The 16,418-nt window shown below is 48.4% G+C and overlaps 1 protein-coding gene across 1 annotated transcript in view; it reads left to right on the plus strand.

Annotated features, from left to right (window-relative positions):
- Cda (cytidine deaminase) overlaps positions 1 to 15,082 on the plus strand; it is a 30,892-nt gene extending 15,810 nt beyond the window's left edge. Inside the window, exons 2-4 of the mRNA XM_027399800.2 lie at positions 1,439 to 1,550; positions 8,852 to 8,909; positions 12,692 to 15,082. Of these exons, the coding sequence (XP_027255601.1) occupies positions 1,439 to 1,550; positions 8,852 to 8,909; positions 12,692 to 12,811 (290 nt within the window). The 3' untranslated portion in view covers positions 12,812 to 15,082. The remainder of the gene's footprint in view (positions 1 to 1,438; positions 1,551 to 8,851; positions 8,910 to 12,691) is intronic.
- Positions 15,083 to 16,418: the final 1,336 nt, after the last annotated feature.

The raw sequence follows: 16,418 nt of genomic DNA on the forward strand, positions 1-16,418 counted from the left end.
CAACAAAACAAAAGAAATCAAGTCTCAGACCCTAGGAAGGGAAAGAGGAAATGGAGGGCAAGCAGTGAGCTTCTAGACCTGTCACCATATGTCATTCACTGCACTTACCGCTTTCAGTCACACTCATTGGCTTAAACTGCATACTTGGGAAGGGGAAATGGCTCAGCGGTGCAAGCATGAGGACCTGAGTTCAAATCCCAAGCATCCATGCAGGTAAAAAGCTGGGTGTGGTCACATTTGCCTGTAATCCCAGTGCTATTGGGTTATTGTAGGGAGAAAGGAGGGTCCTTGGGCATGTTGGCTGTCAGCCCAGTTACAGGATCCTTCTCTCAGTCGAATAGAGAATGATGCTACTATACAGTTATATTCCTATATTCTCCTTTGACCTGCACACAGGTACACACATGTCTCATAGGCACACGCAGCCAACAAAACTGGAGAACTACAGGAAACTCCAAGGGAGGCTGGAAAAGGTGGTTTCCAGCTGTGTAGCTCTGTGCCCAGCTAAACTCAAATGGAGAGCAATGAGCAGCCTCTGTCCCCCGACCCCCCACAAGGATCTGATCTGTACACCTTCTTCTTCCCATACATAAAGCAGCTGCCCTCCTGGCTAAGGGAGGCCTCTGAGGGCAGAGTCCCACAGCTACACTGCTTGGTCCTCTGGTTCAGTGGCCAATGAACTGAATAGTTTCCTGAACAGTCAGTTCTCCATTGACTTTGTCAAGCCTCAGCATCTCTCTGGGTCTTGACCTTGACCTTGGGGGTGATGAGGCTACTCACCTGCCCAGTTGCAATGCCTTTTGCTTGGGAACCAGGATGAGGCAATAGGGAAACGAAGACCTGAGCATTCTTGGAAAATCCACCCCACAGTGGGTCCCAGTGTCCCTCAGTGCTTCTGAACACATTGCCCCCTCCTTTCTAACTTTGTTGAAAAGAGTGAGCCCTTCCCTGGCCTGGGTTGTGGGAGTGTCCTTCTAAGGATTTTTATTGCTGTGATAAAGACCATTACCAAAAGCAACTTGGGGAGGAAAGGGTCCATTTTTCCCGAGTTTTCACATCTTAGTCCGTCACTGAGGGAAGCCAGAGCAGGAACTCAAGGCAGGAACTGGAGAAGAAGCCATGGGTGTGGTGATGGGCAGGGCTGCTGCTTTCAGGCTTGCTCCTGAAAGCTTGCTCAGCCTGCTTTCTTAAAGTACTCAAGGCCACAGGCCCACAGGTGGCCCCACCCACAATGAGCTTGGGCTCACATCAATCATCAATGAAGAAAATGCCCCACAGGCTTGCTGGTGTGATCATTTTCTCAACTGAGGTTCCCTTTTCCCAAATGACTCTGTCTTGTGTCAAATTGGTATAAAGAGGCACAAGGAACCTCTCACAACATCCGCATCAGGAAACAGTTCTGTTGCCTGTACTGTACTGGTCTCTTTTCGCCCCTCAGGGTGCAACATAGAAAACGCCTGCTACCCACTGGGCGTGTGCGCTGAGCGGACTGCCATCCAGAAGGCCATCTCGGAAGGGTACAAGGATTTCAGGGCTATTGCCATCTCCAGGTGAGTGGGATAGGCCAGTTACTGCAAAATTCATCATTCTTCCGCCTAACATCCCCCATACACAGCTCACTCATTCATTCGCCAGACCCATATCTGTTATATATGTTCTTTGGCAGCCAGGGGTAGGCCCTGGGGCTCAATGCTAGGGATAAGGAGGTAAATAAGAAATAGAGTCTGAGGCTGGGGACAAGACTCTAAGTGGAGTGCTTGCCTAGGATGTGAAGACCGTGGATTGACCCCAGCATTACATAAAACTCTATAATCCCAGCACTCAGAAGATAGAGGCAAGAGGACTAGAAATTCAAGGTCAGCCTTGGCTAAATAAATAGTGAGTTCAAAATCAGCCTCGACTATATAAGATCTTGCCTCAAAAAACTCAGCGGGGGCGGGGAGGTGAAGAGATGACTCACAGCGAGCTTAATGTATATGCTTGAAGACTTGAGTTCAGATCTGGGCAAGCTAGGTAAAAAGACAGTCATGATGGTTTGCGCCTGTGATCCCAGCACTGGCAAGGTGGAGACTGGCAGATCCCTGGAGCTGGCTGGCCAGACAGTCTAGTCCAAAGAGCGAGCTTCAGGTTCAGTGAGAGAACACCTTTCAAAACACAAGATGGGAGCTGGAGAGATAGCTCGGCTGTCTTACAGAGAACCTGAGGTTTGGTTCCCAGCACTGACATGGTAGCTTAACAACCATCTGTAACTCCAATTCCATGGAATCCAGCGCATTCCTCAGATCTCTGAAGGTGTCAGACATGCACATGGCACATAGACATAAATGCAGGCAAAATACACATATACAGCCAGGCGGTGGTGGCGCACACCTTTAATCTCAGCACTCAGGAGGCAGAAGCAGACAGATCTTTGTGAGTTCGAGACCAGCCTAGTCTTCAAGAACTAGTTCCAGGACAGGCTCCAAAGCTACACAGAGAAACCCTATCTTGGGAAAAAAAAAAAGACAACCCATATACATAAAATAAAACAATATTTTTTATATATTTGGTTATATATATATTTGGTTATATATATTTGGTTTTATATATATTTGGTTATATATTTGGTTATATATATTTGGTTTTATATCTATATATATGGTTACAGTAGCTGGGAAGACATCTGGAATTGACTTGCCAGCCTCCACGCATGCATGCACACAGACAGGCACACATACATACCCCCCCACACACAAACACAAGGAAAATAATAATAAAATACAGGGACCCAATCAGTGGTAGTGCAACAGGAGACAGTCAGAACTCCACTGGGAACCTCCAACCTCCCCTTAAACTTTTAGTAGCATCCATATAGGTAAAGCTAAACTCTTGGCTTTGAGGAAAAGCATTTTAAAACAAATCCATATGAAGTGGAATTGGAGTTTATCAAAAGACATTGAAAATGTTTCTTAGATTTACTTTTTTTAAAAAAGATTTATTTATTTATTATGTGTAAGTGTTCTGCCCGCATGCTGCCTACAGGCCAGAGGTGGGCACCAGATCTCATTACAGGTGGTTGTGAGCCACCATGTAGTTGCTGGGAATTGAACTCAGGACCTCTGGAAGAACAAGCAGTGATCTTAACTGCTGAGCCATCTCTCCAGCCCTAGATTTACTTTCTGTAGATAGGTGTTTTGCATGAATGTCCTATATGCCCTGTGTATCACATGCATGCCTGGTGCCTGAGGTCAGAAGAGGGCATCAGATCTCCTGGAATGGAATTACAGATGGTTGTGATGCAGGGGATCAAGCCCGCAATAACAAGTACTCAACTGCTGAGACGTCTCTCCAGTCCTTTAAAAGATGTTTTAAATGTATACTTTAAACAAAAAGGTTAATAGAAAGAGAGGCACCCAAGGAAGAATGAGGCACACCCAAGAGCTGGATGTGGGCTTCTCTGTGAACGAGGTTGGTCTCGAACTCAGAGACTTGCCTGCATCTGGCTCCAGAATGCTGGGACTAAAGGCACCTCTTTCCGGGATGTGGGCTTCTCAAAGGATATTTGTACGCACTGTGCTGAGCCTGTTGTGGCTGTGTGAGGGATTTGGAAGCTTTGGGATCTCACCATTCACCTGGTTTCTAGGGGCTCCTCTTCCTCTAACTTTCACTCTTCTTTTCTTTCGTTTTTGTTGTTTTGTTTGTTTGTCTGTTTTGAGACAAGGTCTCACTGTACAGCCCTGGCTGGCTACACAGTCATTATAAACCAGGCTGGCCTGGAACTCACAGAGGCTCCTGCTCCCTTGAGACTAGAGGTGTGCATCATGCCTGGCCCATTCTTGAATCTCAACTGCTGAGAGGCTTCAGCCTGATTCCTTAGTGTACGGCTCCTATCCCTTTGCGTGTCCCCGTAGTTTTCCAGTCTTTGTAGTCTACCTCAGACTGTAGCCTGGGGGTTAGCCTATGGAGCAGGTAGACTCAGGATGACTGCCACAGAAGGTATGTTTCTGTCCTGACAACAGTGAGTATGGCATAGTCCCCTGGAGGTACAGTGGAAAGACGTCACACAGAAACAGCCAGAGGACCTGATGCTCACTTAGTATAGACTCCCTTGCCACCACTCCACTTTTTTTTTGGGGGGGGGAGTTCAAGACAGGGTTTCTCTGTGGCTTTGGAGGCTGTCATGGAACTAGCTCTTGTAGACCAGGCTGGTCTCGAACTCACAGAGATCTGCCTGCCTGTGCCTCCTGAGTGCTGGGCTTGAAGGCGTGTGCCACCACCACCCAGCTGCCACAACCCCACTTTTATAGACAAAAAATAAACAAACAAAACTCTGAGGCTTGAAAAGTTAAGGACTTTCCTGGGAGTCAGTGGTAAAGCTGGGACAAAATGCAGGTCTCCGAGTCACAGTCCAGGGCACAGTCCACTGTGTCCTACTGAGCCAGGAGGCCAGATACTGTTCCCTGCTCTCCTTAAGTGGGTCCAGACCAGCTGTTCAGCTTTGCTAACTTCAGCACCCAGGTGAAGGTGCCAAAACCAAGGTCCAAAACCAAGCTGGGGCAGTGACCTCGTGACAGCTGTGTAAGCACTATGCTTCAGGCTAACGCAACTCCAGCTAGGATCCAGCTGGATAAGAATTCTAGTCAAGGACTGGAGAGATGGCTCAGATTAAGAACACTAGCTGCTCTTCCATTGGTCCTGAGTTCAATTCCCAGGGACCACATGGTGGCTCACAACTGTCTGTAATGAGATCTGATGCCCTCTTATGGCCTGCAGACGTACATGCAGGCAGAACCCTGTATACATAATAAATAAATACATAAATAAACAAAACCTCCAGCCAATGCTTCCTTGTGCCCCAGATGTGGTTGCTCTAGCTCCCATGAAACCCCTTCAAGGGGAGTGCAGTAGGATCTTGTTGGCACTGGACCGAGACTGTGTGGCTAAGACGGAAAACTGTGTGAATGGGCTCTTTACTGGTTTAAACCCTAACAATTCAACACTTTTGTGGTGAGTTGCACTTGGGTAGCCCTTTTGTATTGACTAGGAGTGAAGTAACCTTGGCGAGTTAATGGTTGAGGAAACTGACACAGGAAACGATGACCCCAGCCAGCAGAACCGCTGGCCAAGCATTGGTCTTTAGCAGTGTGGGACACAGACTCTGGAAGAACCATTTCTTCCTGGGAAGGGAGTTGCAGCCTGGTAGAGAAACAGAGGCTCTGAGAGCAAGGCTGACATGGTCTGTGCAACAGGGAGGACCTTCTGGCTTTCCCAAGACCCCGTGCTTTGTCCCAGTCTGGCCGGGAGGGGGTCTGAGTACCTGAGAGCTGTGTTGGAGTGACTGGAGCCAGGGATGCCCTTGAGAATCAAGGCAGTGATTCCTAGCTTTCTCTGGAGCTGAGGGCTGTGCAAGCTTCCCTTCAGGTTCCGGAGAATAAACGAGGCTGTGCTGGGAACATTTTGTGCAGCTGAGGACAGATCAGGATGTGCGTTGCACTTTATGAAGAAATGGGGAGAAATAACTCAATTTCAAAGCTGGTCCAGGAAAGTAATGATGTTCTGTGGAAGGGAGGCAAAGCCAGCAGAATGGTGCAGTAGCTGCTGGCTCTGTTAGCATTTGCCCAAGGAAAGGCTTTTCCCCTGCCCATCAGCTGCTTTTAAATGTGACTAATGGGGTCTTGCTATAATCGGCAGATGTCCTTATATAACACCTGCAGTTTCCAACACCCAACTGGCCTACTCCGGGACATAACCATATCCCCCAGCCAACACTGCAGTCATTATCACACTAAAGACATTAAACAGAGAGCATGGAGGAATGGGAAATGCTAGCCAGCTCTTACTGGCACAGAACAAGGCTGAGCAATCCAGTCCTCTCCCTAGGAACACAAAGGATGGAGATGCTGTGGGCGTTGGCAGAGCCAGGTGAGATTCTGGGGTCTCACTCAACTCCTAGCCTCTGTCTTCAGCGTCAGTAGGTTTCTGGCTTACCAAGCTGAGCATGACCTCAGTGTGTGGCCAAAGTCTACACAAACCGCAGGAAACCCTTGATGGTCAGTAAAAAGAACCCAGGTATGGTGGTTTGAAAGAAAATGGCCTCTAAAGGGAATGGCACTATTAGGAGATGTGGTCTTGTTGGAGGAAGTGTGTCACTGTGGGGGCGGGCTTTGAGTTCTCTCATGCTCAAGCTGTGCCCAGTGTCTCAGTTGACTTCCTGTTGCCTGCAAGATGTAGGACTTTCAGCCACTTCTCCAGCTCCACCTCTGCCTGCATGATATGTCATGCTCCCCGATATGATGATAATAGACCAAACCTCTGAACTGTAAGCAAGCCATTCCAAGTAAATGTTTTCTTTTGTAAGAGTTGCCATGGTCATGGTGTCTGTTCACAACAATAGAAACCTAACTAAGACATCCAGAGGTGGAGAATCAAGAAAAAATGTCTGAGGGTTAGTGCTCACTCTTGGCAAGAATGTTGAGTGACACTTAAAACCCCAGCTCCAGGGTCCCTGAGGCCGAGTTCCAATCTTTCCCTACTGTCCACCTGAAGTGTTTAGAAGCCTCTGAACTTGAATTTTGTATTTATTTTATTTTATTTTATTTTTAGGCTAAGTCTTCATTAAGCCAGGCTGGCCTTGAACTCACTTTGTAACTGAGGTTGTGGCCCCGAAATTCTAACCTTCCTGCCTTCACCTCTTGGGTGCTGGGGTTGTAGGTGTGTACTATCATTCCCACTCCAGGCGGTACTATGAATCGAACCCTGGCCTCTGTTCATTATAGTCAACCCCAACCACAATCCCAGCCCTCAGCCTGGGTTTTTTTTGGGGGGAAGGGGATTGGTTTTTCAAGACAGGGTTTCTTTGTGTAACAGCCCTGGCTTTCCTGGAACTCACCTTGTAGACCAGGCTGGCCTCGAACTCACAGAGATCCACCTGCCTCTGCCTCCCGAGTGCTGGGATTAAAGGTGTGCGCCACTAACTCCCGGCCACCTTTGTCGTCTGAAATGAGCCAGCAACCTATAGAACCCTTTGTAGGGATCTCAGCATGCTAGGCACAAAGTACACAGCACAACAGCTACTGTTAACACACAGTAAGATTAATTATCAACACCATAGAGCAACGGGTATGGGATAAAGTACTAAAATGATGACACAGAGCTTGCTTGCGGAAGGGAACAGGTGGGCAGAAATTAGCCACGGCGATAACAATATAGCATGCTGAGGCTTATAAAAAAAAAAACAAAAAACCCGGGGCTGAGGATTTAGTTGAACTGGAAGAGTGTCAATGCAGCATGTACAAAGTCCTGGGGTCCATCCCCAGCAATGCATAAAACCAGGCATGGCGGAGCATGCCTGTAATTGGAGAACTTGGGAGATGGAGGCAGGAGGCTCACGAGGTCAAGGTCATCCTCACCTACGTAGTAAGTCGGAGGCCAGCCTGGGGTACATGCGACCCTGTCTCAATAATAAATAAAGTTTACACATGCTCTAGACATGTTCTCACACTTTGTTGAAATCCTGCCAAGTAGATGACATTGTTGCCTGCTTGTTACAGAGAAAGGAACAATCCCTGGATGACTTACGATGACTCAGAACCACACAGTGAGCAAAACAGAGTTGGCTAAGAGTCAGAATTTAAATCCCATGATCTTTTAGAGCAGTCACAGAGCTGCAGGGATGCTGGCACCAGGCACCAAGGCCCCTATAGTCAAATCTTTGTCCTCTGTCTGAGCTGAAGGACTGCTCAAAGGGGCCTGAATTCTCACAAGCAACGCTGGCTGGAAGTGTGTGTCTTTCTCTGTCACTCTCAGACGCCAGGAGCCCATTTTCTTCTTTGGTACACATCCATGATATTCTTCTGCACCCAGGCCTGGGCATTTGTGTCTAATCTTTCTTTTTCTTCCATTCCCTTTTCTTTCTTTCTACAGACATTTTAATCTATGTGTGTATATGCATGCATGTACATGTGCCTGCGTGCATGCATATGTGCGTGTGTGTGCGTGCATGTGTGTGTGTGTGTGTGTGTGTGTGTAAGTGTGTGTGTGTGTGTGTGTATGTGTGTGTGTATGTGTGTGTGTGTGCCCAAGGAGGACACAGTAAGGCTTCAGCTTCTCTAGAGCCAGAGCCACAGATGGTTGTGAGCCACCCTGTGGGTGCTGGGAATAGAACTCAGGTCCCTTGGAAAAGCAACACATATTCTTAACCACTGAGCCATCTCTCCAGCCCCCACCCCACTTCTCTCTCATATTTGTTTCTCTAAAAGCACAGAACACCCACTTGGACTTCAGAATAGCCATTCTGTTAGTCATCTCACCAAACCTATGACCTCATCAATAAAACAGCTATCCTGGCACACAGCTTGTTCTGAAAATTAAACCTAATGACATAGTTAAATGCCTGGTACAATAGTTTTTCACTAAGTGGGAATGAATGACTCTTCCTGTGAGGACCGGCTGATGCTGCCTTCCGTGTGTGACATTGTCTCGCTCTAGTGGCAGGCTTTTTACTGTGCATTCTTAATGCATTTTACTTAAAATAACAAGTTTAATTTTGTGTCACCTACTGGGATGAGCCCGCCTATGAAGGATAGAGACAAGCCCTCCTTCTCTCCTGTGTCCTGGAATGTGGGTGGCAAGACAGCTAAGTGCCCCTTAAACATTTATGAGTTCTCTGTTGAGGCCAGCATTGCCACAGTGGCTTTGCTTTCAGGAGTGTGGCCAGCCACCAAGTCGCCTTCCTAGCCTCCAGGACACAGTGATTCTGGGAATCAGGAGATGGGATATGACCTGGTTTGCAGCAGGGCAGGGACTCAGCGTGTGAATCTCAGCATCAGCCAAAAGCCTTGCATTGCCCTGAGTTGAGTCTTTGTTTCCCCAGTGACTTGCAAGAAGAGTTTATCTCTCCGTGTGGAGCCTGCCGACAAGTCATGAGAGAGGTAAGAACGTGGTTTCTCCGTGGAAAGCAAGCCTGATGTCTCTTAGGGGCCACACTGGACTGCCAGGGTGGACAGTTACTGCCCGAGCTAATCAGCTGGCTGATTCCTGTGGCCTTCCTGGGTTCACATGAGCCGCTGGAAATGAGTCCCTCTGTAGCAGGAATACTAAAAATCCAGAGTCAGATATTGGGGTTCAAGCTGAAGATCAGAAAAGCAAAGCAGCCAGCCACTAGGGAGTTCTTAACTCTACCAAGGCTGGGGCGATCCTGTCCTCATCGTGACTGCAGACTGAACACACACTGCACTCCTGTCTCCACCCGCCTTATATTCTTTCTAGTGCTGGGATTAAAGGCGTGCACCACCGCCGCCCAGTTTCTATGGCTAAGTAGTGTGGCTAGCTTTGCACTCTGATCTTCAGGCAAGCTTTATTTGTTCATCATAAACAAAACATCACTACATCCCTCTTTGAACATATACATACTGACAACTCAGCCAATCCCAGCATGCCCTTTGACTGTAGAAAGACTGGTAGGGGCACAGCTATGCCCAGTTGCTGCTGTGTTGTGTTGACCACTCTGGCGCTGTGGTAGCAGGGCTGAGCAGTTACAGGAAGGCCACACAGCCTGGGAAACCCGAAATACTTCCTGTTTGTCCTTTGTCAGCAAAAATGTTCCCACCTTCTGCTCCGGTGGCCATGAAGGTGACATTCTAGTAGAAATATAAATCATGAAAAACAGTGAGACAGAGAGTTCTAGAGAAGGAGAATTCTGGACAGATAGACCAGTGGGTTTCACATGGACCTAGATGTTTGCTATGTGGTGAACAGCAAAAGGACAAAGGGCAGTGTGGGGGTTGGGGGAGGGGGAGGTTGGGGGCAATGGGATATAGGATCACAGGCATGGGCTCAGGCCGGGTCACCTGGTTGTACCAACCAGGGAACAGAGGGCACGTTTATTTTAAGTGCACGCTATGCACTTAAAATGACAAAAAAAAATTGGCAAGTTTTACATAATGTGTATTTTACTACTGTTTTTGGAAAATCAAGAAAAGCGAGGCATGATGGTATATGCCTGTAATCGCAGAACTCAGGAGTCGGTGGGAAGTTTACTGCAAGTTTGCAGCCAGCTTGGGCTATGTAGCAAGTTCCAGGTTAGCCATGGCTATCCAGCAAGATCCTGTCTCAAAACAAACGAACAACAAAATTGAAAATGGAGAGAGAGCCAGGAGGTGGTGGCGCACACTTTTAATCCCAGCACTCGGGAGGCAGAGGCAGGTGGATCTCTGTGAGTTCGAGACTAGCCTGGTCTACAAGAGCTAGTTCTAGGACAGCCTCCAAAACCACAGAGAAACTCTGTCTTGAAAAACAAACAAAAAATAAAAGAAAAGAAAATGGAGAGAGAGAGAGAGTGAGAGAGTGAGTAAAAGGGAAGTCAAAAGGAATATGAGGCAAGTTTTATTGTTTAATAGGTGTGTGTGTGTGTGCTCGCTCGAACCATGGTGTAAGTGTGGAGGTCAGAGTACAACTTTTGAAAGTCCATTCTCCCCTTCTACCACCATGTTGACCTCAGGGATCCAGCTCAGATGGTCAGGCTTGGCAGCAAGTACCCTTGCCCGCTGAGCCCTCTTACTCCCTGGCAGGTTTTATAAAACATACCAATATGAGGCTTTGCTTTTGTTAACTGTGAGAACAAAAGGGTGGTTTGGATGGCAGCTGGCTGCCTGGCTGCCTGGTTTTGCTGTCCTGGGAATGGATGGAACCCAGTGCCCAGTATGTGCTAGACAGACCTAGCATCCAGGCAGGCATGGTGAGATTCACAGACCCTGGTATTTAGTAGGTGCTCAGGTCACAGAAGCTGTGAGACCATGACTGATGTGTGGGCTGCCAGCCAAGGCCTTCTGCTCTTCCACACATCTGTCTGAATCACCAAGCTGTTCCCAAACACTATCAGTCTTTGGGGGTTTTCAGAATTAAGGTTTCAAGGGAGGACATTTTCCTGCTTGGCAGGCTGTGCCTGAGGGTGTGGGTGTGAGATGGATGTAGAAGGGTTTAGACACCAGGTCCCTGGATCCCAGGCCTCACTGTTCACCGTCTCCCCTCCAGATATTTTTATTTGCTCTCTCCTTCTCTATCATGGACTTAACTCTCCACCTACCCACCCCCGATGCCCTTCCCTATCACTAAAATACCCTGTAGATGAAAACAGTGAGCCCCAGAGGATCCACAGCAAGGCTGGGTGTGGGAGAAAGTTCTGGAGACTTGTTCACCTTCGCTGATGTGTTAGCGGCTTTCCTGTAGTGTGATAAAGCACTGTGATGAAAGCAATTTAGGAACTAGTTATTTGGGGTTTACAGTCCCGGAGGGCTGGGGTTCCTAATAGAAGGGACAGCAGACAGCAGATGTGGGGCTGGAGCCAAAAGGCCACATCTGGAACAGTAAGCCAGAAACAGTGAGTGTGCTAGAACCATGCCTTTTGAAACCCCAAAAGGCTTTCGGTGACACTTCCTCTAGCAAGGCCACACTTCCTAAACCTCCCCAAATGGCCTACCAACTGAGGACCAAGTATCCAAATGTGACATTGCTTCCAAACCACCACAGCTGACTTGATACCACTAAGCCTCAGTTTCTTCAACAGTAAAATGAACACAGTGGGAGCAACCTGCGCTATAATGCAAACATAGTATGTCGAGTGTCGTCAAACAGACACAAACTCCTCCTGGAATGCGACACAGAGGTGAACCTGTAAGGAACAGCAGATGTTAGCTGTCATTGTCATTGCAGAAGGAAGCCTAGCTCCAGGGCATAGACTTTTTATTTTATTTTTATTTATTTATTTATTTATTTTGGTTTTTCGAGACAGGGTTTCTCTGTGGCTTTGGAGGCTGTCCTGGAACTAGCTCTTGTAGACCAGGCTGGTCTCAAACTCACAAAGCTCCACCTGCCTCTGCCTCCCGAGTGCTGGGACTAAAGGCGTGCGCCACCACTGCCCAGCTTTATTTTATTTTTAATTATGTCTATGTATCCGTGTAGGGATGTGTGCATTCAAACACAGTTGCCCACGAAGGCCAGAAACACCAGCTCTTCTGGAGCTGGAGTTACAGGAAATTGTAAGCTTCCCAGTGAAGGAGCTGGAAATCAAACTTGGCTCTTCTGCCAGAGCACTGCTTGCTTTTAACTGATGAGCTATTTCTCCAGCCCAAGGCACAGGCATTCAGTAGCAGCTAGGAAGATGGCTCATTTGTGTGCAACCCTGAGGACTGGAGTTTGCACCCCCAGAAACCCACTTAACTGTGAGGTGGTCTAGGGAGACGCCTGAAATCCCCGTCTTTGAAGGCAGAGACAGGATCCTCACTCAGAGCAAGCTGGCTGGCGGGCGTAGTCCTATGGGTGAGCTCTGGGTTTGATGGAGAGACCCTGACTCAGTGGATACTGTGGAAGAGTCATGGAGGATGATTTGAGATCCAACCCTTGGGCTTCCACATGCATGTGCTCCCACACATACATACACACACATGTATACCACACATACGAGAAAATGCATTAGTTTTACAAAGCTCTTGGGGGCGCCCTCTAGGGAATGCTCAGGCCCACTGACCACAGGCCATGCCCTGTGCTGTTGACTGGCGGTGCTCTTCCATTGATCACTCCTCAGGCTCTGTGAACCAGGAGAGGGACTGAGGCACAGAGGACCATTAGATAGAAAATCGTAGAGTCAGATTCAAAGCCACACCTTCCATTGCCCTCAGTCCCCTGGCCTCTCTCACAGTGCTGCTCTTTTTTCCAGTTTGGCACCGACTGGGCCGTGTACATGACCAAGCCAGATGGCACATACGTAATCAGGACAGTCCGGGAGTTGCTGCCGGCCTCCTTTGGGCCTGAAGATCTGCAGAAGATTGGAGAATAGAATGCCTGCCTGTGTGGGGCTGGGTCCCTACCTGAGGGACAGGCCTTAGAAGATTTCATAGAGATGCTGTCCCTGACTGGGCCTGGAGACACCTGCCACATGGAGATACCTTGTGCCACAAGGTAACAAGGGCGACCTTGATTCACACACCACAGTCTCCCCAAGAGTGATGGAAGCTGACACTCAGTCTGGGCCAAAGCCTGCATCCTCTTGGGGACTCGGAGCACTCCACCTCCTCCTCTCCCTCCTGCAGGCCCTGGCATTCCAGGCCTGGCCTGCCTCCCTGCCAGCCTTCCAAGGTTCTTCCAAGTCCTGTTCCATATGACTTTTCTGATTGTAAACACCACAGAATGTCCTGGCTGAAAATAATGTGTTTTTGTGCTTAATTTCTGTGTGCAGCTCCGAGGGCATGGTTCATCTCACAGGGAGGTCTTAGCTGTTATCTTCAGTCAGAGGATGTGGGTGCTTCCCAGTGCACTTCTCTAAGTGGCATCTGAGGTCTGAGGCTCCTTGTCCCTGTGTTCTTGGTCAGGAGACCCTTAGGGTTTGATTCCAGGGCCCACTTGTTATAGTGTGGACATGGAATGGAAGCTATGTCATTGGGGGTGTCCCTGAAGGATATGGAGGTATCCAGACGTCTTCCTCCTCCTCATTTCCTAGCTATGAGGTGAGCTGGTCTTTACCACACACTTAAAGTGATGTGCACCTCCCAGCCAGAGGCTGAAAGTCAACGGGCCCACGGGCCAGATCCCCCAAAACTGTAAGGCCAAATAAACCTGTCCTCTTCATAAGCTGATTCTCCCAGGTATTTGTTACAGGATGGAGAGCTGACTGACACACCATTGCTGGGGCTGGTTTGGGCTCAGCAGAGATCCGAGTTCTGATGTCAGCTGTAGTCCAACTTTTCTTTGGGCCACCAGCTCACAAATAACGGCATGGAGACTTTTTATTAATTATGAAAGCTTGGCCTTAGCTTAGACTTGTTTCTAACTAGCTCTTATAACTTAAATTAACCCATTTCTATTTATCTACATGTTGCCCCATGACATGTGGCTTTAACCTCTCCTCCTGCATGTCCTCTGTATCCGACTGGCAACCCTTGGGCACCTGGGATCATCCTCCTCTTCCTTTCTCTCCCGGAAATCCCCACCTATACCTCCTGCTTAGCTATTGATCGTTCAGCTTTTATTACACCCGTTGCAGCAATGCATCTTCACAGTGTACAAATGTCCCACAACAACAGCCGCCCACTGCCACAGCTGTGACGACACAGTGTAAGGGGAAGCATGGGCAAGGCAGAAAGGACATCCCTCAGGACCCACTCAGTGCCATGTGCTTTTGTACTACTCTCTGTTTTCAATCCTCAGTGGTTCTGGGAGCTGGCTGCCATGGGGCAGAGTAGCTGAGAGCTTGCTCAACAGCTGTGGCAGAGCTCAGCAGAGAATCCATAATCCCTCAGGGTGTGGTGGCGAATGCCTTTAATCCCGGCACTCTTGGGAGGCAGAGGCAGGCAGTGCTCTGTGAGTCCGAGGCCAGCTGAGACTACATAGGGAGTTTCAGGCCAGCCAGGGTGACATAATGAGATCTGTCTCAACCAAAAGAGAAAGGTCCAGATCCCTTGACCCCACAGTGACCTGGAAGCTGTACACTCTGCTGAGGTTTCTGACATGTAGGAACTCACTGCACCCTCACTTAAGAACCCCATAGGTGGTTTTGCTTTCACTTTATCAATAAACACATCAAAGACCAGAGAGGTTAAATCATTTGCCCAAAGTCAAACAGCCATGTAGAGCCAGTAGCCAGTCGGCTCTGATTCTGAGCGGCTTTTCCCACATTCTGCACAGCCAGGACTGTTTACTGAGTGTCTTTCCTGTCGAGTATGATGAATTGTGCAGAGAGAACAATGTAGAAGAAGCAGTCTGCTCTTGAGGAATGCTCAGTGTGAAGTGAGGGAGTAGAAAGATTTAATGCACAGGGATGCAGCCGGTGACCAGGGAGAAACAGGCATACACACTGACCAGGGAGGGACTGGCTACTTTGTGCACTGGTAAGCATGCATGCACGCGCGCGCGCACACACACACACACACATACACTAAAAAAATAATGTTTAAAGAAAGTTTGGGCTTTGGATTAGACAGCCTTCGGGTCATGTGATTTGGCCCAAGTTATTTCACTACTCTGAGACTCCATCCCTGCATCTGTAAAATGGGACTGTTGTGAGGATCTGAATGAAATCCTGCAAAATTAAAAACCCTGTGTTTAAGCCACATATGGTGGTACATGCCTGCAATCCCAGCGTCTTAATTGGGGTTTCTGTTGCTAGGATAGAACACTGTGACCAAAAGCAGCTTGAGAAGGGGGGGTTTATTTCATCTTACACTTCCACATCACAATCCATTGAGGGAAGTCAGGGAAGGCACTTAAGCAGGAGCCTCGAGGCAGGAACTGAAGCGGAAGCCATGATGAAAGCTTGCTACCCATAGCTTGCTCAGTCTGCTTTCTTGTACAACCCAGGACCAGCCTGCCCACATCAATCATTAAGCAATAAGCACCCTGCAGACTTGCCTACTAGCGATCTGATGGGACAATTTCCCAGATGAGGTTTCCTCTTCCCAGATGACTCTAACATCTGTCAAGGTGACCAAAAACCAAACAAACAAAAATGAAAAACCTACTCAGGCAGTGCCTGGTGGTGTACACCTTTAGTCTCAGCTCTAGGAGAGCAGAGGCAGGCAGGTATCTGTGAGTTCAAGGCCAACCTAGTCTACATAGTGAGTTTTCAGGCCAGCCTGGGCTACATAGAGACCCTGTCTCCACAAACAAACAAAGCTAACTAGGACATTCAGCATTTGGGAGGCTGAGGCAGAAGAGTCATGGTAAATTCAAGGGCAGCCTGGCAACGGAGTGAACATGTTAAAAAACCAACAGCCCCTGTCAGGTCCTCAGCTGTTTGCCTTAGTCACAGGGGGAAGATTTGGGTCCTTTGAGAATGAATTTTGCAATGAGGCAAGTCTTTTGGGGGGGGGATTTTTTTGAGACAGGGTTTCTCTGTGGCTTTGGAGGCTGCCCTGGAACTAGCTCTTGTAGACCAGGCTGGTCCCGAACTCACAGAGATCTGCCTGCCTCTGCCTCCCGAGTACTGGGACTAAAGGCGTGAGCCACCACCTGGCTCCAGGCAAGTCTATACAACCATTAATATTCTCTCTCTCTCTCTCTCTCTCTCTCTCTCTCTCTCTCTCTCTCTCTCTCATGCTCAAACTCACTATGTATTGAAGATAACCTTGAACGTCTGATCCTCTTGCCTCTGCCTCCCTGGTGCTATGACTGCAAGCATACACTATGGTGCCCAGTTTTATGGGGTGCTAGAGCTGTGTGCATACAAAGTATATGCTCTACCAACTGAGCCTCATGCTAGCCCATGGTTCCTTAACTCTGTATTAACAGCTCTGTGCTGGTGCTGGGACACAGCAGGTATAAAATGAAGTCCCCACCTTCCCTGAGCTCAGTCTCATGGTACTTCATGTCAGCCAAGGGGAAGATTATGTCAGGGGGCAGATGGCAGAGGGCTCCCCAGAGAAGGCAACCGTATTTCTGCCAAGGGTTAA

The sequence above is a fragment of the Cricetulus griseus genome, chromosome 2 (genome assembly GCF_003668045.3).
Source record: "Cricetulus griseus strain 17A/GY chromosome 2, alternate assembly CriGri-PICRH-1.0, whole genome shotgun sequence".
Taxonomy (NCBI): Eukaryota; Metazoa; Chordata; class Mammalia; order Rodentia; family Cricetidae; genus Cricetulus; species Cricetulus griseus.